Source organism: Haemorhous mexicanus, chromosome 6, assembly GCF_027477595.1.
Source record: "Haemorhous mexicanus isolate bHaeMex1 chromosome 6, bHaeMex1.pri, whole genome shotgun sequence".
Lineage (NCBI taxonomy): Eukaryota > Metazoa > Chordata > Aves > Passeriformes > Fringillidae > Haemorhous > Haemorhous mexicanus.
The window spans coordinates 15707501-15730854 of NC_082346.1; the positions used below are offsets into that span (position 1 = coordinate 15707501).

At 36.8% G+C, this 23354-nt stretch overlaps 1 protein-coding gene across 11 annotated transcripts in view; it reads right to left on the bottom strand.

Moving 5' to 3' along the window:
- The window catches only part of SOX6 (SRY-box transcription factor 6), a 371999-nt gene that overhangs the window by 197287 nt on the left and 151358 nt on the right, over nucleotides 1-23354 (bottom strand). For all 11 annotated transcript variants that reach the window (XM_059848934.1, XM_059848935.1, XM_059848937.1 and 8 more), the window contains one exon: nucleotides 18023-18233. In XM_059848934.1, coding sequence (XP_059704917.1) covers nucleotides 18023-18233 — 211 coding nt within the window. The remainder of the gene's footprint in view (nucleotides 1-18022; nucleotides 18234-23354) is intronic.

Below are 23354 nucleotides of genomic sequence, written 5' to 3' on the forward strand. Positions count from 1 at the left end.
AGAACAGCTGGTGAATAGGATTAATGTCAGAAGAAAGAAATAAAACTCAACATATGTCCAAGCCTGCGGTGCTGGGACTGAGCATGATTGTACCCCGACGGATACCATGTGTACAGCTGGAAAGTGCCACTGTGCCATGCTTCTCTACCCCACAAGGTCATTTCTAAGAAGTATAGCTAATATCTGAACTGAACTTTTCCTTGAGAACTCTGGCTGATTAGGAAATAAAGAAAGGAGCTTCGTAGTGTAAATATTTTGGCCAATTTTAATGCACCCTGGGTGGATTTTTTTATAATACAATCTCAACTAAAAAGCAGATTAGTATTAAAAAGGACAGATTGCACTAATGTAAATATAATTTTAAAGCTATTTAAACCTTTTAATCTCATCTCATTCAGATTTCCACATTCAAGGTTCAAATAATACCAAAACTGCAAGTTTAATAAAATTATTTCATTTCATAGTACTTACATATTTTACTGAAAGAAAATTTTAATAAACAACATACATAGCTAGAATATGCCAAAGAAATCCAGAAAATAGGGGGAAATTTGAATCTAGCATAAAGTCATGTTTATATTTTGAAATGTTAGCTCTTAAGGTTTTTTCAGCTCACATCTTAGCATACTCCTGTTTTTTTCTGAACAGGGCAGTTGTTGGAATTGGTTATAGTGAAGAACAGTAAACATATAAAAATTCCTAACTCATGAGAAAGGCCTGAGTATTTTTAGAAGTTTGAAAAGAACAAATTCTGTTCAGTCTCCATTTTTCTCCTAGTAGCTTCAAACAAATCCCATCAGCTAAATAGCAAAGTTCATACAAATCCAAACTACACCACAATTGTGTACAGAGTACTTGAACTTAAAATATCTCCTTGATGAAAATGCAAAAAATATTTAAGTGAAAAATCAAAACCACACCCCAAAACAGCTTTTTCACCTTTTCACTTTTCCTTTTTATTTTCCTTTTATTACTGTTATCTTTCCCTCTCCTTTTCTCTTTTTCTGTTCTTTTTTTTCTTTTCATTTCTGGCAGCATATCAGGAAACACGCAGTGGAATAATTTCCCACACTCCCTTCCCAGAGGAAAATATACATGCACTCAAAGGATGCAAGCATGCAATGCTACCTTGGAACCTTAAAATGGAATATCCAACCAGTGTTCCATCTGTCAGCTACAAGACAGCAACAGGTAACTAGAGGTAGGATTTTATTACTTAAACTAAGCTGACTTATGAGTTGGATAGCTTTTCACTTCAAGAGAAGAATTGAGAAATGGCAGGCAAACCTAGTGACTTGTCCAGGTTAGAATTATATTTTTCTGATTTGTAGAAGGATGCATGCTCATACTTTAATAATAATGGAAATCCTTTACAGTAAGCTCTTACATAAAAGAGCTACAAAAGAAACCCCAGTACAGATGACAAATTTGAGCCAGTTTGAAACCACTGAATGCCAAAGGCCACTACTGTTGCTGACTCGTGAGCAGTGCAATTACAAATGAAATTTCCACTAAAACCTCTAAACTTATTTTTCTTTATCAGGTTCTGCTATGATAGTCACATAATATTAGATACCATGGTATGTTACAGAGAAAAGCTAGAGGCCTTCTATTCTTTAAACATATTTTATAACTCCATTATGGCCGATTTTTAAGTGAACCGTAGTAGTATGAACTGATATCGTTTGCATCAAAGAAATTTCCAATGTGTTTTCACCCTCTTAAAGATAATTAACAAAGATAATTCACAATTTGTGTTCCATCATCTATTTCAAAGGTCACTATAACCTACTTGCTACATTTACTTGGCATTGCCTACCCATTTTCCATTAGTTTGGAAATACCTATCCATTTTTACCAATTTCTCCTAATCACTTCTCAAATGAAAACCGATAAGCAAAGTGGGAAAATAATTTTACATGATGAAAGTAAAAGTATAATGTGCATTATATTCTAATGTCCTGATGACTGACTCCTTCAGTAGGAAAAAATGCAGAAAAATTTTCATTTCTCACACATGTATATCTGCATTTCTAACAACAGCAAAACTTCTAGTAGTGATTTTGAGCTTTCCTTGAAGAAGGAAAAAGGACTCATACAAGAAGACCTAAATGTCTGATCAAGATAGAAAATCTTGGATATTTCTCATCACATAAAACTACTCCCCTCTATTTCAAGATAGTCTTGATTCTAAGTAAGAATCTCCAACAGCTCTGATCTAATATCATTATGTAGCGAGGAAAATGTTTTTGTTTGCATTCATATAAAAAGGAAAGAAAAGCACATTGCTTATTAATATCTACTGAATTGTTTAAGAGGATTTTTAAGATACAAGTTAAAAGAATTTCATAATTTCAATTTCTCCTTTTCATTTAATAGTAGACATTCATTAGGACCCACACACTGTAATAAATTATAATAATTTCAAACAAGAATTAAATTACTAGGTACCTAGTGAAAGAGCCATTTTTTCTTAGGTACCCTGTAATCTAACTGTCAGATTTAAAATCTATTCCCAATCAACTCTTCACAACATTCACATTTATTCATCTATGCTAAATTAATAAAAGGTGTGAATAATACTGACAAAATTGATCATTATTGTTAATGTAGATTTAGAAAATTATAAGGTAATCTAAAATATAAAAGGAATTGAGGGAAACTATTACAGTTCTTATAAATAAATTCATCCTTTGCTATCTTTTTTTAAATCAGGAAAAAACTTCAACAAGAATTTATTGAGATTGACTAGCAAAGCTATTTAATAAATTGCACATTTCAGAACAGAACTACTTTTTTATTTCAAAAACTATTAAAAGTTGATGATGACCCTAATGCAACATGAGAATTCACCCAATATATTAAACGGAAATGCTGAAATTCCAAAAAAAAGCTACCAAATGTCAGACTGAACCCAAATTTTTTGTAGTTTGAGCCTTGGCTATACCAAACACCTTCCACATGGTCCTGAGTGAGCTCAGGTAACATGGAAGTAAATGGGAATTGGAGTAACCCAGAATCCCTTGGAATCCAGATCTGACAAACTCTGTAAAACAGGCCAAACATCCCTCCCCTTTATCTTGTGAGCAGACATACAGGGGGACAGCATTCTCCAAGGAATTCAAGCTGTTACACAACCATCTTTCCTTACACACAGACTGCTCAGCCCCCAGCAGTACCCAGTGGAAGATATCCCTGCTCTGGTAAAGCCAGAGACAATGTCTGTATCAGGCTCTCCTGTCCTTTGCACATTTGCAGTAATTCCTGCCATCTAACCTCAGTGACCCTCTCCCCCCTGACGGGGATCCCTGCAGATAAAGTAAAGCATGTCAACATCTGTTCCCATTCACACCGATTTTAATTTACAAAAAGAGCTTTGCTATTTTCAGAACAGGCTCCAGAGCACAATGACAGATTTAAGGCCTTTAATGGGGTTGCGTTTTGAGTGTGTCAGCGTTTCAGGCTCACCAGGACTTGATTCTAAGGGGCTGCACCAAAGGAAGCTGCGGGGGTTTGGGGAGCCACAGAAAGGGTGATCTCCTCACTGCCGTGCTATTTACCTATAAAGCAGCTGGCAAAGTTTTATGTCCTTAACAAACCCCTGCATTCGCTGCTTTGAGCCGAAATTGGAGATCCAGAGCACCAGGGATAGAATTCCTTCCCTTCCCATTTTCACTTTGTGCATTCCTTCTGCCACCACACACCTTTCTGAAACCCAGGATGTTTCATGGGAGGATGTTTTCCAAACTGCTTTCTCATGACAAAGCTCTGTTTTTAACAACTTCTGAACCCACTGGTTTTTGTGAAAGCATAACCAGGACAAAGCACCGTGTGGTTTTTGGGTTTGGTGGATTTAAAAAAAAAAAAAAAACCCAACACAGTCTTTGGTCTCTCCTGTTCTATTACAAATACTGCAATAAGTAAGTGTCACTTTTCCAAAATTCTTTTAACTGGACATTATTTATTGATTACCATCCTAAGCCTAAAGACTCATTCATCCCACTAGAAAGTAGCAGAGCACACAGACTGTGAGGATCACAGTGGTACAAAAACAAGTCACAGTTAACAGGGAATTTATGGTGACTCAAATTAGGGGGTTTTTTCCCATCTCCTCAACAGGGTTTAGAGGTTTTTTTTAAAGATATACAATATGAAGGACAACTTGGAGAAACAATGCACAAGTTGTGTTGTAATCACAGAACAGCTAAGACATGAGCAGCTGAGCAGAAGGAAGATGGGCAGTGGAATGCCATACAGTAATCAGCACTGTTGACTAATCAGAATTTGAGACACTAGAAGGTAATAAGGGTATTATAAAGAATGGCTTATTGAAGGAGCAGCTGTTTATGTGTAGCTCAGTGTTTAAATGAATTCCACTAGATTGCCATGGTATGTTTTGGTTAAAAAAAAAGTTTTACTTGAAAAAGAAAAAAAACAAAAAGAAAAGATATATCAGGAAGGACAAGCACAAGGGAGTAAATATCTGGGTATCATGACCACTAGTATATAAATAGAAGCAGTTCTCTAGGTACTGGGGACCTCTAAAAAATGACATAAATTCAGTGGCCCTGGAAGTTACAAAAGAATATTCATTACTTAGGCAAAGCTTAAATGTCATCTTTGTTAGCCTCAACCACTGAGCGTTGTTGCCATGGGCACAAGAGCTGAGGTGGTTATGGAGGGTAATAGACAAAGAGGAAAAAACCAAGGGAAAGTATAACTAAAACCAACTACAGAGCCATTTTAAGACATTCATATTTGCACCAGCAGCCAATAAACACAATCAATAAATTCAACCTCATTTACAAAAAAAAAAAAATTATTATCCCTTCCCATAAACATAGTAATAAAACAGCGCTATGATCTCAACTAGGAAAATCTAATTAAATAATGTAAAAAGACTAAAAATAGAAACAATATTCAAAATAGCACAAGTGAAAGCAACAACTCACCACAACGCTCAGACAATAATCGTGTTCAAATCTATGTACCCCATAGGGTTGTTCAACAGTTTTTTGTTTGCTTGTTTGTTTTCAGAAACCAAGTTACAGTTTTGCTTTTCGAAACATCTTTGAAGAGCTGGGAGCAGGAAGGAGACTGCCTAATTGTAGTGAAAATTTATCATAATCCATTATTTAAAATATTCTACTTTGGACAGCAAGGGCTCGGTAATATTTAAAAGCAGTCAGCAAGAAGTGGAAACTCTGGTATCTTTTGTAACAGTTCACATGTCAGACTGGCAAAGTGCCCACAGTGTACGGCAGAAAAATCTATTTAATGTCTGCCCCACAAGGCGACATGAGGCTTGATTGGCAGAAAGCAGAGAGTGGCTTTTGATCATGTGTCCTAACAAGCAGTTCCAGCTCCTGTCTCTTCGGCTGAGCGGCTCCACATTACCTATTCAAACAGAAGTGACAGGCCACTGCACTACTCTTTGGCTCTAGTCTCACGCAGTGGGAGCTATGCTGGAGACAGAGCCACTGATTAAATATATCACTTTTTCAAGACAAGCAGGTTGTCTGAATCAAAGTTGGACAGAATAGACTCAACATTATTAAAAGAGGATATAAAACTGGAGTTGAGTGATGTTAGGCCAGTGTGTACAGCCTCAGGGATTCACAGACTGACAAGGGGAATAAGGAACAGCAGAACTCATAAAGCAGGGTCAGAAATTAGCTGTGACACCTTGGCCATTTTCCCATCACTTCAGGGCCACTGTGTTTCAAATCCTGTAGTCTCTTTTTTGGCCTTTTTTTAAATTATTTTCTGTGCGGAAAGGAGGAAGGGGGGCGTAAAAATCATTAACTAGCAAAAGTTGCAAATTTCAGTTTTACAATTAGATATAAAACATTAGCCACATTTTGCCACCTAATATACAGTGTTTTCTAATTAGATTGTGGTTTTTTCCCTTGTATTCTCATCAGCCAAATTATTGTCATCAAATAATTTGTTGATAGAGCACTGGCTACCCTCGCTCTAAGGAACAACCGAAAGCTGGGGAAAATGACTGAATAGAGATGCTTATTACATTGCCTTGTTAGTTCATTAACAAATTGGTTTGATTTTTGAGGTCATATGTCTGGCCACTGTCTGTTGTGTTACCTGATACACAGACACAAAAGGGCAACAGACGTGATTCTTTGTCTACTTATTATATCACAGAAGCACCAGATACACTGAAACCTAGGGGAACCAATGCTCCAACTAAATTTTTAATTACAAGTATAACTGCAGATGTAACAAAACCTATTAACAAAGCTGCAACAACCCCATTTAAACAGCTAAAAAACACAAACAGTCCACAGAGGGAACAGAGGCTGAGGCAAAGGAGCTTATTTTACTTAGTGATGCATGTGCATGCCAGACCTATAAAATTATTTCTGGGCTATTCAAAGTTCTGTGAAAAAAATATATAAATTATGATACAAAACCTTGACAGATTTTTTTCCAGAACTACTCCTGCAGTAATTCTATTGAAATTAATAGAGTCACCTCAGGAATAAACTTGGTTCAATATTTATTTTTCACTACGGCAAGTTCTTCTGACATTTTAACAAACCTCTGCCCGATGTGTTAGTTTTTGTTTCACTGTAAATATTTAAAAGTAATCTGCTTGTTACATATTTAAGATACGATAAGGACTGCTAAGACCTACACTGAGAAGCAGAGCTGTTTTAAACATTGAATATGCAGGTAAATTTTAAGATAGAGTAGAAAGAGCCGACTCCTGTCCTCATGCATATCCTGTAACACACACAGCATAGCTATAAATGCAAACAGAATTCATTCTTAAGGTGCTGTTAGACTAAGCCATTCAGTACAGAGCCCTTAATGTTTTTGGTGTCACTGCAGGCTCCCTAAGCTATAATGTTCAGGCTTCTTCCAGATGGGTGAAAGAGCCTGCTTGCTTCAACATTTTCAAACAAATAAAAGACAGAAGAGTATTCAAGATGGGGTTTTTTAGGTTCAGTGAAGATCATGATTTACCATAGAGGGTGATGTCACATCAAGTTCTTTAAGAAATGTGAGCAGGCAGCAGTGTATTATAGCTTCATGTCAAAATATGGCAAATGGTTATGTAAAGCATTAAGTAAAGCAGTTAACAAAAAGGAAGATGAAAATAAACAGCCATTCATACACAGGGCACCGTGCCCGGGAACTCTGGGCACCTATGTAAGTAAAACTAAAAATATATTATGATTAATAAAAGAAAACAGCTATTAGATACATTCCAAAATTCTAGGCTGTAGAACAAGACATTTTGGCACAGCTTTACTGATTGGCAGCCCGTGCTAAAGACAGACCCAAGACTGCGACAGAGTGAGCGCTGCTAGTCAGGACAGAGCAATGCTAACAGGAGCTCTCTGCAGATGTTTACACAGCACTTGCCCTCAAGACTATATTTAACAAGGACTAGTGCACTTTTTTTTCAGGAGTATCACAATCTGAACTTTACAAAAACACCACCACTTCTTTATGTTACTAGAGCAGGACAGAAGAGGGTAGATTTTGACACATTAACACTCCAACATTTTGGAGATCAATGTGCCAATGAGCAAACAAGGAAGAAACCTGGCTACAAATAGGAATTAGAAGGATTCCTCACAGTCCAAAATACATTTGTGAAGCACAGAAATATGTAGTTAAGAGCACTGAATTGTGTTTTAATTCTTGGTTTTCACTTTGTGCTCATCAGCTACACACAGGGCAGTGAGAGCACAGGCACAGGGCTAAAACTCAAATTATGCTGATGAACAGGGCTCAGTGAGGGCTTGAGCAAGAAGTTCAGGAAGTATTAGACTTTACCATAATTAAGTTCCTCTTGTCCTTCAAGGTACCAGCTCAGTCTTGCTGTGCAGAAGTAGTGGCCTTAAAATAAATCATGTTTTGGACCACTCTTAGGGTGCTGTTTCCAGTTCTGGGCTCCCCAGTACAAGATATGGGACTGGAGAGAGTATGGGCCACAGGGCAACCAAATATCTGGAGCATTTCTCACAGGAGGAGGTGCTGGGAGCACCATGAGGGTTTAGGCTGCAAAGGAGGAGCTTCCTGGGGATGATATATAAATATCTGAGGGCAGGAGTAAAGCCAGGTGCAGGCCCTTCTCAGTGGGGGCCTGCTACAGGCCCAGAAGCCAAGAGAACAAAAAAGAAAACAGGAAATGCCCTTGAACCTAAAGAAAATCCTTGCTTATCATAAGGATGACCAAACACTGAACAAGATGTGGAGCTTACAGCCTTGGAGACACTCAAAAGTTGACAGGACATGGCTCTGAACAACCTGTTGTAGGCGACCCTGCCTGTGCAGAGAACAGCGCCGTCCCCCCTCAGCCACCCCAGGGTTCCTTGATTCTGTGCAAGGGATGCCTCAGGGGCTAGCTTTTGTATTTGTCAGATTCTGTGCTGCTTTAGTGTGTGGTTCTGAGCTTCAGACTAGGGAATTGTAAGCTCTCTTCCCAATTCCTTCTCTGTCTGGGCACCAAGGACAAATGATCCAAATTCCAGGCCCAAGAGCATAAAGAACGGTGGACTGAAGAGGGAAAAACAAGAAGGATGGGACTTCATAAGCCAAAGCTCTAATTGGACAATTAACTCCAATATGCTAATGGACCAAATCTTGTAAAAGTGAGAGACCCCGTGACTGCTCATCCATTTTGTGACCCTTTTGGGTTCATCTTGTGTGTAGCCCTGGTTGGGCTCTTGTACTGCCCAAGGTTTATCTATTGAGGCATAATAAATAAATCCCTACTTTATTCTTTAACTCTGTCTATCCTCTGTTCTTGGTCAGCCTTCTCAAGACATCAGAACCAACAGCAAACCAAGTGCAGGGGCACAGACAGACTGTTGTCACTAAAATAATCACAGTAGGGCTCTTTCTCAGGTTGGCTGATACACTCAAAACAAGAAAGCTGGTTTTCATGATGGCATCCTAAATTTTATGATGCTGAACTGAGCAGTTCTTTTTAAAAAAGGATAAATTCAAAAGGCAATTTCCTCCCTTACACTAAAACACTCTAGAAAGACTTCCAATTTTTTTAAGCTCCAATTCTTCTCATTGCAAATTTCAGGGAAAATAAAATTTAAAAAAAGAAAATAAAAATAAAACTTAAATGAAGTGATATTTTAAATAGGAAAAAATATAGCTACTTTTTTTTCCCTCTCCAAGTCCTACTCATATTTAATAATACACCAAAGCAACACTGACATTGAATGGATTTAGGCTCCCTGTTAGGAATATTTGTTCAGGGTTAATTAACATGGCTGAAGACTAATCTTAATAATTGTTTGTTGCTTCCACTGGAGGCAGGTTTCCCTCACAAACAAAGTGGCATCTTGGAGTTTGAGACTGAAGCACAGAGGTGAGAGTAGTTTCTCTCTCCATGGGATGAACAGGAAAGCCCAAGCATGCAGCTGCCTCATGCAGCCAGGTAGGAAGTGCCTCTGTCTCTCCTGTGGCAACCAAATAAAGTTGTCAAAATTATTTTTAAATAATGATAAGGTATCTAAACCAAACACTGTATGGAAAAATAAGGAATAAATCAGCATTTAAAATGTATATGCTGCAGAGCATTTTTACTGTCATTTCTTTAAGAAAAGCAGATCTAATTAGCTGTATCTCCAAAGTGTTTACCTAGCATTTTTATTATGTATTATAACATTTTGCTTAGAGTTGACATTTTTATTCTGACAAGCACTGTCTGGAGAGCTCTCAATAAATAATACATTTACAATTTTCAGTAAATAAGCACTGGACACAAATCATTATCCTTACTTACAGCTGCCCCTCTCTAATAGTGCTTTTACAAGTAAGGTGACTATTCAGTCTAATGCAATACTCTCAGTGCTGGGAAGATATTTTCATTCATTACCCCAGTCACAAGCACTTAAAGCACTTTTAGGCCCTGTTGCAAAACAGCAGGAATGGCAAAGCAAGTAAGAACAACTTAAACTAAAGTCCATCACCAAAGAAATCTGAGGCCATTCGCCCTCCAGAACTTGGAAAATACAATGGCATACAAGATCAGCCATGTTCAAGCCCAATTTTTTCCCCTTGAATCCTTATATTTATTTACACTAGCAAATTTTAGGAAAGGAAGTATCACAGTCTAGTCCCTACTATTAACCTGATGACTACAAAATGTATTTCAATTGCCATTTTAAAGCATGATCTGATCATAACCTTGTTTGTGTCACAGAACATCAGAAACCAATGAAGTTTGAATTTATTTTTCTGCTGCCAAGATCATGCAACTGAAACAACTCTCCATATTTTTACAGCTATTTACTCACTTATACTCTCTACCACAGAGCTCATTGTCAGTTGTACCTGTTCATACTGATCTTGCCTTTTTTACTGCCCCTGGAAAAAAAAAGGCTTTTAAGATATTCTTTTTTAAATAATGCTTTCACAATATTAAAACATGCAAATAGTATAAAGATAGCAGATGTCTGACCATGTTTAAAAAGGAGACAGAAGTGTAGAGGAACATAGTGCAGAAAATTATATAAGAAGGAAGCACTGGGACAATTTATCATGCAATAAGAAATAAATTGTATCTAAGACTGGAGAATGTCAGAATTGAGGGGTTTCAGTGGGATTAAAGAAAAAGTAAAAATGAGATGATCCCTGAAGGTAAGATATTGGAAAATAAATCTCTGTGGAGGAATTGACTGGAATGGTCAGCAGATGATGGCAAAGAGAAGATTTCAGCCTTTTTCAGTATAATCTGTCCTGTTCAGGGATAATGAGAACAGGGTCGAGGCACGTTTGTTCCAATGGAAAGGATTTTACTCATCTCACATATTTTAGGTAGAATAAAGATTTTTCTTCAATGCAATATAAGAATCTCAAAACAGTGAAAGCAAATACCTGCTCAAAAATAAAGAATTTTCATGGCTAGAATGGATGTACCAATCATCAGAACTGAGTCCTGAATTTCAGAGTCTTCCCCTATCAGGATCACCTCTGTTTACCAGCAAAAGCAACAATTTTGTAGAGATGCACAGGTCCAAAGCCTCAAAAAGAGAATAACCTGCATTGGAAAACTGAACCTCCAGAAAAGTAGAAGCTCCATAAAATTCCATGGATCCTACAGCAAGGTAAACATCTGACAGTAACCAAAGTGTATTTTTTTTCTTGACAGGTTCTCTAAAGGCTACCATGAGAGTCACCAGTTCCTTGCTGATGATCCTGAATAAGAACTAAGAGGGGACATGAAAACATCCTAGCAAAGCAGATGGCCCAGGTATTCTATCCACCTATTCATGTAGATCTCATTCTCCATGATACCCATGTAAAAGTCTTTGCTGCTCTCCATTTGTGTGCCATAAAGAATTTCAAAATCAAGGAAAGTGAAGTCTTCAAATGTAGCATGAGACACACTGGAAAGTGCTGAAAAATTCCTACTTCCACACAGAACCTGTGAGCAGAGATTAGATTCTCAAATGCTACAACAGTGGGTAAGGCTGTAGTTCAGGCAGCCAGGTAAATACTAATATGAGGTGGAAAGATGTCAAGATGTGCCAGTTTCTTAAATAAAAATTGTGAGATGGCATTTAATCACAAAATTTAAAGTATATAAGAAAATGAATAATCAAAAATGCCTAAATTTCAATCAGAATGATAAATAAAAAATATGAGACTAAATATTAATGGCCAGACATAGTAGGGTTACACAGACTGAGTCTCCCTTTGCAAAAAAATGAAAAAAAATATTAAACCTATGTTGCATTTTAAATTTATTAAATGAAATTACATTAATGGAATGAATTTCTGATAGAAAAAAATCAATCAGAGAAGGAAAATGGTTGCATCTTCTTTCAGTTACCAGGAAAATACCAGTAAACCTTTCCTTTGTGGTAATGTTCTGAAAAAGGTCCAAAATTATTTTAACACATTAAGACATAGGAATTCACTTTAGACTTCAACAAAAGAAGCATTAGAAATTTTATGATTTATAAGATACCTATAAATAGAAGAATTTTTTTTTTTCTAAACAGTAGCATATATTGCAATGAAAAGTCACCATGTGATTTTACCAAGATAATTGGAATTTAAAAAAAAAAGAGAGAAAGAGATACATAATAAGATTTAATTATATAGTAAGGAGGTAAATAATGGAAGAAAACAGCAATTTAGGAAAATGTGCTTCATATCTCTCCTTTAACTTGGTCTGAGTCATCTATTTGTTTTCTGGACATTTGGGCTTTTTGCTCATTTTCTTTTTATTTTGGAAGCACGTCTGCAGTTTAGGAGAAAAATTCCCTTTCTTAGATGCCACTATATAAGTCTTCCAACAAAAAGCAAATAAAACATAAGTATTAAATTAACCATATGCATAACTGATTCTAAATTTTCTTATCAAAAGTGGTTTTTAAGAAGAAAATTGAACCATGAGGAGGATGGTACCGAGCAGAAAATGGCAGGGATTTTCAAAGGTGATGAAAGGATTTGAAGAAGGTGAGCTTTTCATATCCAAAGAGAAATGCCAGTGACCATTTGCAAATTTCATTATTTGATGAAATTTTTTTGATTACTTTGGATAATCCTAATACCAAACCCAGTAACATTTTTGAAGTCTTGAACAAAATATCTTTATCCATTTAAGAAAAATAAAAATTAAAAAAAAAGAAGAAGAAAGAGCAGGGGTCTGTAAACACCAAGTGTGTTAGGACAGCCAAGGATTATGCTTTATGCCTTCATCAGTGAAAAGTGTGTGTATCCAGCACACCAGAAGACAGATAACTTGAATTAAATCTGTGCAAAAATTCCTTAAAAACGTTTTAAAATATTCACTGACCACAAATGGTTAGCATTTCACTTCTTAGACCGATCAACCAAAGAAAACTCCTGACATGTAAGATCCTCAAGGGTTGAGCTTAAAACAATACTCAAAATCAAGGGCTCATGTCTGCACTCTCTCTCCTCTCAGCTGTGGCAGGCTTAAAACAAAGCTGCAAAAAAGCCTGGAAACTCTCCATTTATTTAATACAATATAATGCACACAGATTCTTAAAAAAGAACTTAAAACAACTATAACTAGTAAATAAATAAATAAAAAATAATGGCAACCCAAATTGTTTACCAATGTCCACTTATAAAACACAGTATCTGAAAGTTTAAGTAAGTTTCTTTACCTGCTGATGAATTAGCAGGAAATTCATGGATTTGTGTGTGCAACACTTCAATATATTTATATTATATTCCAATATAACTATTAGAATGATAGAAAGCTTTATAGGGGAATTGTTAATCTATTTAAAGTCAATATATCAGAAAGTGTTCAGTTATTATTAACTCATGATGCTGGAGAAAAAAAATAACAGAACAAAAAATCAGAAAAACCACCTCTACGGAGTAAGATTTTTCCTACAGCATACAGAATTAATAATACATGTGAACACTTAATTTTTAATTTAAATATCCACCCATATATCCCCCCATAGAGAGAGAGTACAAACAGGTGCACATGACAGAGAATAGATGGAAATTTATGAATATACCACTCTTTATATAGATGTTCATTATTCCACCATGTATACATAGAAATCTTTGATCTCTGAATGTTCAACTATGGTCTTCAAGGAGGAAACAAGAATGGGAGGCACTTCATAAAAAGCCTGTGCTAGAATTGTGAACCGAGCTTGGTTGAAAAATGATACTGTATACATTGCTCTGAATCAAGGTCAAAAGTGAATTAGGAATCCAGGCCCTGAGTAATGAGGGCTTAGCACTTAGCAGAAATGACATGCCCAGTTTCCAGCTCAGAAGTGCCAGCTGACCTGCCAACCTAGCATTCCAGATCTGAAAGGGAGAAATCTGCTCTCCTCGCTACTGACAAGATGTGTACTACTAATTATTGCTCCTAGAGGCTTATGATGAGCTACAGTAGGATAGTTGTCTGGGAGCCAATTCTCAGCATAGAATTTGGGCAGCCCAGGCTGTAAATCTGCCTCACAAAAGTAACATAAGCAGTATTCAAAAAGAAAAATATTTTACTTGAGGGGGATAGAAAAGGAGAGAAGCAGTTAGACCATACTGTCTAATAGAAACTCTTCATTTTCAGCTGTGAAGAGCTTTAATTCTTGATTGTACTGTAGGATACTTCCAAAGAAAAAGGCCAGTAAAACAATGCTTCAGCTCATAGAATAACTAAGATGAATATACCCAAGTTATCCAAGAGGCCCTTGAGTCTAATGTTGTTGATTAAATTAGACGCCTGTTCATTTCTGACCTCTTCTGTCTTATGAGAACACATGTCAGCAAAGTCTTTACATACTCAAATTAACTCTAAATATTTGCAGCATTCTTTTCTTTTTCAATTTTCTCATCAGTTTTCTCATTTGCAAATCATTACAAATTAAGACACAGGAGAGCTTTACTGTACAAAAAATGCAAATACTGGACCACAAAGTCAAAAAATATGTTGTTTGTCCTGTAATGTTGGTAATCTGTGTTCAGACTACAAACAAAGCTAAAAACATACCTAAGGTATATTCCTGTGTGAGGCACCCATGTTCCCACACCATACACAAGACATGACACTGGCTGAAGCACTATTATTAAAGAGAGATTAAAACAGCTGTACATTATGCTGAAGCACTCACTCTTCCCTTTACAAACAGACGGTCCTGGATTACAAGCAGCACTTGACCATTTAAATCACTACAACAACCAGATTTAACCAGCTGGGCCATATTCTCTTAGGCAATGCCTGTTGACCTCCTCAGTCACAGCTGCTCAGATGAAATTCTCATTAGACAACTTATTTTCAGGAGCCAAAGGACTCTGATTAAATATATCTATTTAGATATGATAAAGTCTCTCAGTATAGATTTCTTTTCCAGTATTATGAGGTACAACAGAGACAACAAGGAGTACATACAAGCGCAGCAGACACCTAATATCTGAGCTCATACCACAAAGAATTTAAGTGTGTGACCCCAAAAATCTGTATTTCTCAAATTCAGATGACACAGATGGACCAGAAAGTTTCTCTGTAACAATATTAAAAGAGACTTTTCGCCGTGCTGACGTGGGGGTTAGATCTGTGACTGGAATTCTTGAGTTCTTTACTCCACACTTAACTCTACAATTAACCTGACATATGACTGTGTGTTAGCCTAAATCCCACAGCTACATCAGTGGTCAAGGAGGTCATCCCTATAAATGAGACTAACATGAACTATTACACTCTTTTAAAGGAGATGTGCAGGACTAAAAGCCCCACACCACACTATACAGTAGAAACACATGCCTTTTCTCCATTTCATTCATTAAACCCATTATGTTATTCTCTCTATTTTTAAGAAAAAGTAGCAGTATTTTTCAATTTGAGTAAGCAATTTCGTGCCAGGGCAGGACTTAGCACACAAAGAGCTCCTCAATTGCACTGGTTGCTCACCATTTTAAGAATAGAACTTCATAGAAACACATTTTAAAGGATAGATGTTAAAGAGCATCATGTATGGTAAGTGTGTGATCAGGCTATTAATTAAGTTTTTCAAAAGACGCTGTAAGGTGGCAAAACAATTTCATAATTTCAGACCTCATTTCTCCAACTGACTGCACAGAGCTAAAACAAAGTTCAATCTTAAAATAGTAATTATTTTTAACATTTTCTTTTAATCAAACAAGTACAGAGAGTACTTCTTTTAAATTCAGAAAAACCTCTGAATACTGAATTGAGTATTCAAATCTGTTCTAAGAATTTTGATATTCCTGGCCTACACAGAAGTTTGGAAACATTGAACTTCCTAAGCGTAACATCCTGAAGAATTTCCAATCTTTCTATTAATTATTTTTCTGCATTAGTTTATATAGTATCAGTCAGATGTTCATTAATTATTTTCTGTAAAACATACGTGACTGCAGAAAATGGTGGATGAATGGAAAATAACTTAATGCAGAACCATAAAATCATCACAGAGTGGCCTGGCTTGGAAGAGACCTTAAAGATCATCTAATCCCTGTCCCAGTGCTGTGGCAGAGACACTTTTCATCAGACCTGGTTGCTCAGAGCTCTATCCAACCTGACCTTAAACACTTCCAGGGAGGGCTGTCCACAGCTTCTCTGGGCAACCTGTGCCATAGTCTCACCACCCTCACAGCAAAGAATTGTCTCCTAATATCTAATCTAAACCTAACCTAAACACGAAGATACAGTCAAATACCTTTGAACTTGCAGGCAGACTTTAGAATTGCTTTCCATTATAATGTGGTCCATAAAAGGCAAGATTATTTTATGGATCAAAAATGACCTTTATTTCAGCTGATGAGAACACATAGCGTGGAAGGCTCTGACTCAGAGAGAGGGATCTCTCTGCTCTGCACTCTTAGAACAACCAGTGTATACCAATACAGGGAGAGTGCAGAAAATTCTCGAGAACCCATGCAAAAATAAGCTATGAAACGCTCGGATCCCTACAGATAGATACTATGTTTAAACTTTTTTGATGCACATTTTTATTAGCACACCATCCAGTACGCTCCTGGAAAAGCCTTAGCTGTGGTGTCAATATAATCAACAGCAACTCGAGCACTCCCGCAGCAAAGTACGAGCCAAGACCTTTGATTAGCATGGGGTGTCGAACGACTGCTACTGACTGCAGAAAACAACTTTGCCAAAGTAATATTTAAAATAGTTTTCCTAGCCTAACCACCAAATCTAAGAAAGCAATTTTTAAAAGAGTGATCTTTACAGCTGAAAACAGACAGATGGTAGTAAAGAATCTGGGACATTCTCTCTTTAGAGATGTTTCACCAGCTTCAGAAAGGACACCTATAGAACACACTGGCATTTAACAATTATGCCAAGAAATTTGGAAGCCTACTTCCATCACTACAGGATTTTATCCCATATTTAAACATATTATTGTATCAGCTTCAATTTTAATTGAAAACTTCATTGCTACATGAGGCCAAAGGAACTTAAAGTGCAATGTTTGAAGTGCACTGTGACCATAGGATGAAATTGAGGAGTCAAAATAATTCTGAACTCATTCCTATTTCAAAGAAAAAAAAGAATCACAAAGTTCTACTGTCTTTTGGCTCTACAACATTATATATATTCTTCCTGGGTTATTTTTAATGCCACAAACTGAACTGGTAAAATATCTAAGAGAATCCACACAGATGCCTCTGCACCTGTTTTTCTATTTCAGAGCCTCCTGCTCTCACAACTTCACTGATTCAAACTCACGTATGAGCTCACAGATTAAAAGGTATTGTTGCAGAACTAAGTAAGCCTTCATTCTACTTCTACCAAGGGGAGAAATTGTCATGATGGCCCCTGACTGTGTGCACACATACACTGATAAAGTCACTCTCCAATTCTGTTCCCTACCATGGCCCAAAATCTTTGCAAAGTCAGTGAAAGTATCTGAATAAGGACTGGCTACATAAACTGCCTTAGCACTCAAAGATTTGTCCTCGTTTTTATCTCTGTTTTAATACTTGTAACAATATCTGAGGAGACTGTTAAAAAAAAAAATATTTCTTCCTCTGTAATTCTAGCTATATAGGTCAGAACTATGTACTTTTACACTTAAAATGTTTCCCATTCTCCTAGTTACAGATGCTGGGTTATTAAAGTGATGAAAGATGAGAATTTTTAAGGCAAAACAAACCAGCTCATGTTTTATTCATTCTTATTGTTAAAAATAAACATTTGTCTTTTAAAAGAAAGAGAACAAATATGACTAAAGAATATCCCTCACTAATCCACAGCCAGTTAAGAATTCATCATAACCTTCTAAGTAAGAGTTGAGTTTTCACCAAATCCAACATTCTTGCTTTGACTCATTACCAAGACAAATTTAAAAGTTTTTAAAAACTGGCATATATGTCTAAAATCCCTAATGGATCTCAAACTACCATTGCCATAGAAACCCGTGAACAACTTTTTCCTCGCCTTTGCCAATTATGCAGTTTTATGGCCCTCAATACCCAACACATCCTTTATACCATAAAAACTACAGGACTTAGAGGTGGGGAAACTGCATCAATCTTATCCAGCACATACCCTCTTGCTCAGTCCTGGTCATTTCTTCTAGTTTCTTCTGCTTCAGTGTGTCCACCACATCTGCTAGGCTTCCCTTGCGGCGCTCGGGCGTTCCGAAGTTAACACTGGTCATTAGCTCGCTGCGGTCGCGACCTCCTTCGTCGGGCTTGTTTGGTGAGGTAGAGGTATTTCGGAAGGAATATAGGGAACATAACTTATTACTCTCTGACTCCTGCAAAGAAACAAAACAATGTCAAAGCATGGGCTCTTCCCTCGTGCCAGAATGATATCAGGCAGGCAAAAGCTGAAAGCATTATTTGTGACAACAAGCCTACATCTATCCTTCAGAATTCATAAATTGAGTGTTATTACTTGAATTTCTTTTTTTCAATGCTTTACATGGACGCTTTTGTCCCTAAGTCCAGTGCTCTCTGTGTTTCTAACATTCATACTTCATGCCTGAGATAATCTTCATCAAGGATTTCCCTCATCAGGAAAAAGCTACTTCAACACTATTTAACAATGGATGTGTTAGGCTTTTACAGTTTTCTTTAGTTCCTTAAGTAAGGACAACATACGTAGCACTAAGGAAGAAAGTACAAACAAGGACAAATTATTCCTGGATAAATCCTCAGCTAATGGAAAACAGCATAACTTTAAAACTAGAGAAAGTGTTAGGCCAACAATGACTGAGGAGGAAATAATCTACTTCACAGTTAAATAAGGTTAATGGTATGTATGTATCCATGCACATTCACTGCCCTTTAAATTAAATTTAAATTTTTCTTAAAGAGTGAATGTTACAATGCTTCTAATAAACAAAAGGAGAGACTAACATAGTCAAGAATGAGCAAGGAAATGAGGTTATGGCAACACAACTCATGTATGCCAACACACAGGTTCCAAGACCACATGTATCAGGTGTTATACAGGCAAAAAACATAGACGTAAAAAGCATCCATCTCCCTTGTCAATAGATAATGCTTATTTGAGCAAAAATTAAAATAATAATTAAAAAAAAGGTATCACAAAGCAATGAACAATGACAGTTCTCCTCAATTCTGTGATATCACCCAACAGTGAAACCCTTCCTGAACTTCTCTGGCTCAGACTTGTCATTCTCCCAGTCATGCTTGCAACATTCACTGCATCGCTGTTTTCACAATTTCAGCTAAAAAGAGAAGAAGTTCTTGGATTTGTCCTCAAAAACTCAACCACAAGAATTTCTCACACACTTCCCTTTCCAAAATTACTCTTCTATTTTAATTTTTAATAATTCCAGGCTAGGGGTGTTAAATATTTGGGGGAAAAATCTATAGATTTTTTTAATGTTTCTTTATGGTATGCCTAGAAATATTAGTGTGTATATTAGGTTCCATGAAACATACTTTGTTTAAGATTTAAGAGCAATTATAGTGGCAATAGATTTAAATATAAAGACGCTAATTAATAGTCTTGTCAAGAAACATTCTCACAACACACAGTGTTCCCCATAACAATAATATTCCTGCTACTTTATGAGCTGAAAATACCAGTCTTCAGAGCACTGAAGAAAGGCCAGAAAGCATTAACCATCAGCTACACCACAAGACACAAATCTTTGCTTCAGTCTGGAACAGATTAGGAAGTAGCTGTGCAAAGTAACAGGAGGAGCAAGACCAGCAAGGAACCAGTTGGGTGACTCGGGGCTGGGGACTGTGCAGGAGGAGGTGGTGGCACATCATCTGCAAGCACAGTGGTCCGTGATCAGCACAGCACTGCTACCATCACTGGAGAAGGAGGCAGCATTTGCTAGGGATGTCGCAAATGTATTTATTCACTCAGACAGGAAATCAGAAGACACTATATCTCATCCCACTGGTAGCAGCCCCTCATCAACACAGTAGGAGATACAGAGGTTTTGCAGGCAAAAACAGAAAGAGAGGTGACATGGAATAAAAATTTTATCTTTGTATCTTTAGCAAATAAACATTAACTAATTTTTCACTCCATCAATTTGTATTCACTGAAGAATCAAACGTCACAGAGAACAGTATCTGAGACCAAGTATAGAGATTAACTTATTTAGCTGCCTCTAAAATGGAAAGGTTTTACACGTTTAACTCTTTCTAAGAAAAACTACTTTTTATTTTTCTTACTGATGGAAAGAGCATCTTTAATATTTTTCAGATGTAAAGCCTGACTTTCTATAATCGCTTTCCTCAATTAAGAAATAATACTACATACTTCAACACTTTCACCTTTGAGGAGTGTACAAGAACAACTTAGTAATTTTAGAGGTGTTTTTCCTCAAGAGAGCAACATCCTCTTACAATACATGAAGCACATCCATCAGGCTCAATGCATGGGTTTCATGCTCTCAGCAAGGAACACTAAATCTATTGTTTAGGCTGGAAACAAGAAGATAAGGCAAATCTGTGGAGTTAGTAGGAATAATGGAATGTTCTTCCTCCTGATAACCTCTCCTGTTCCCCATCTAGATGCATACATAGTCCAGCACAATGTTCCTTTGCTGTAGTGAAAGGCTCCCCTAGTCCTGCCTCCATCAGGCAGCACATTCACCCTTCCTTTTCTTGCTAAAAGACTGCAGTATCCACAATGGAGATGCAACAAGTTTAAACTCCACACAAATGAAGCAGATTCATGGAAGCAAGGAAGAATGACTGCCTTTTCAATTTTGAGGGTTTGTCCAATTAATGAACTATTCAATATTGCCAGTTTTGTGGATAATTAAAATGTAGAATAAAAATACAACAGAAAATGCATTTGTAATATTTCTGGTTCTGTTTAGGCCTAGAGCACGTAGAGCAGGTTTTATTGACCTCACACTAATGGTTAACTGGGCAGATCAAAACAAAAGGGGGCAAGGGAAACATTCCTGTTATTCAACTGTACATGAAGGGAAGTTGCTACTGCAGCATTCAGCTCCTTGAAAATGAAGTAAATGTTGCAGTAAATTTATGAAGGATTTGATTTCCACTATGGACCTTACAACCTTTTGCAGACCACTTGCCGTGGCATATCAGGCTTATCCCAGCACCTCACCCACTGCAAGACCAAAAGTGCAACTATCACATACAAAAGATGCAGACCTGGCTGCATCAACAATTAATTTGCATTGGCACTCGCTAGCAGCACACAGAGACCCTCCTATTACACCCAGTTATCCTCTGAAAAGTCTAGTGGATTGTATGTGCTGCCTGAAACTAGAGGGATGTCACCTCTGCAAATGGTTTCTTGGTCCTCTTGCCCTAAAGCATAAAGCACTTTCCCTAAAAAGTCTGGAGTTCAGATGGAAAAGGACCACCAGGCTTCCTAAACTAGGACAAGCCCACGAATTCATGCTTAGGAAAGGAGAATCTGGTCCTTTTGTGCATGAATATGGAACAATTCAATGAAAACACATCTCTTATCCTTAATAAGCTTTTTGAAGCCACCTTTTACAGAATGAGGAATTCCCTCTTTGTTTGATCTGAAGAGAGAAAGGAAAGGATGCTATTATGGGGTTTTTTTTGATGTATTTTCCAAGATCATGGAAGAGGAAGTAAATACAAGTAAAGTGCCTAGCCAAGATCAACCCAAATATTTTCATTTTGCAAAATCCAAATTAGAAATCCACCAGCACTGATGAAAATTTTCTGTGCAAGCCAACTTTTCTCAGCATCACTAATAAAATAGGAAAATTAATAATAAAATATGACTGATATGAATATCCACTTAATGTATGTGGACACAATCTGGTGCCCAAATTGATCCAGTAGTTCCATAATACACTAGACAAGGACATATCCCTGGATTCTCAGGTTTAAAATCCCTGTATTTCTGTAAAAATGGTACTTTAAGTCTACACTTGAAATAATGTCTTCAACACATGACATTTCCCTTTGAAAGGTACATTTTTTCAGGGTGTGCTATTCTCACCCATTTCAGTGATTTCCAGGTAAGGAGGGGTAAAATATGGAAAATATAATCAGATAAATAGCAAACATTTAGTCTATGGATAAAATATTTAACACAGGGCATGCTTCTTCAGGATCCCACTCTGTTTTTGCTGGATTTATAAAACTACCCTCCCATTTACACAACAATACTGGATTATTGTAGAACTGTTTATGCCTGTAGCAGAATCCATAAGGGATTGCACAGGGATATTTGTCCACCACAATGGAGGCCTTTTCAGACTAGTCTCTAACAATTGGCAAACCAGAAAATTTGAAGACAGTTTATTAAACAAAAAAAAAAAAAGAACAAATCTGAATGCTTAAACACATACAATGATTTTGTGTCTTAATCTTTCCTCTTTGCCTGTGCCAGGTAAAAATGCTTGAAGTTGCAGAGAAAACTAAGCCAGAAAATCTTACTGTTCAATACCTGAAGAGACAAACTCAGTTTTGGACCACTATTTCAGCTGCTTACTATTCAGCAGGGGCAAAACTGAGTCTATTTTTGAAATGTTGGGGTTTCATATCAAGGTAAATAAATGGCATTTTTCCTGTCTACATTTTCTTGCCAGCTCATTAGCACAGCCAAAATTTCATAATGGATCGTTCAACCCACTGTGCTTAGTGTTTTGACAAAGTTCTATTATTATAACAGCTTAAATACCAATATATAGGCTCTAAAATTTAAGGATTAAGTTCAAAGGGTAAAAAATGGAGAAAAAATAAATAGATGCACAAAATACAGACAACCCAAAAGTAGCAAGGTATGGACACTAAAGCACTGTGGATGACTCATTCAGGGAGAGATAGCTCCTGCATAAAATCATACTTTTAATAAAACCTCCACCTTTCTTGCATGTCAATTGGAAAACAACATGAAGAGCTCCAGCAAAACATGGGAAAAGATTTCATAGGTCTATTCTTGGATTTTTTTCATGCTAGAGAGACAATATACTTTAACCAACCTCAAATTTTCTTGGAATGGATGTGGTCCAATGACATTTTCCTTACTCTTACCAGCTTTCCAGGCTGCCTGGTATAAACAAGTGACCTGTTGGCCATTTATTTTAGAGTTGCTGTGAATGGCTCAAGCTTTGGGAATGGCAGGAACAATTCTGAATAATTATGAACAACTTGGTAAAAATAAAGACAGGGACTCTGTGACTACACACATGGTATTTTCTTCACACACCACAGTAATTCCTTTAAAACTGTTACATTAAGATAATATGTAAAGATAGTTCAGCAGGCCTCTTACTCTGAGAAAATTATTTTTTAGCAAGTGCATTCACTAAATTTCACAAGTTACATGGGTTAAATTCTTCAAAAAGATAGCTGATGGTTTCTATATAAAGAAAGGAAAATCCTTATAGGTTCTTAGATGTTTTTACTGAAAAGGGATTGAGCAAATA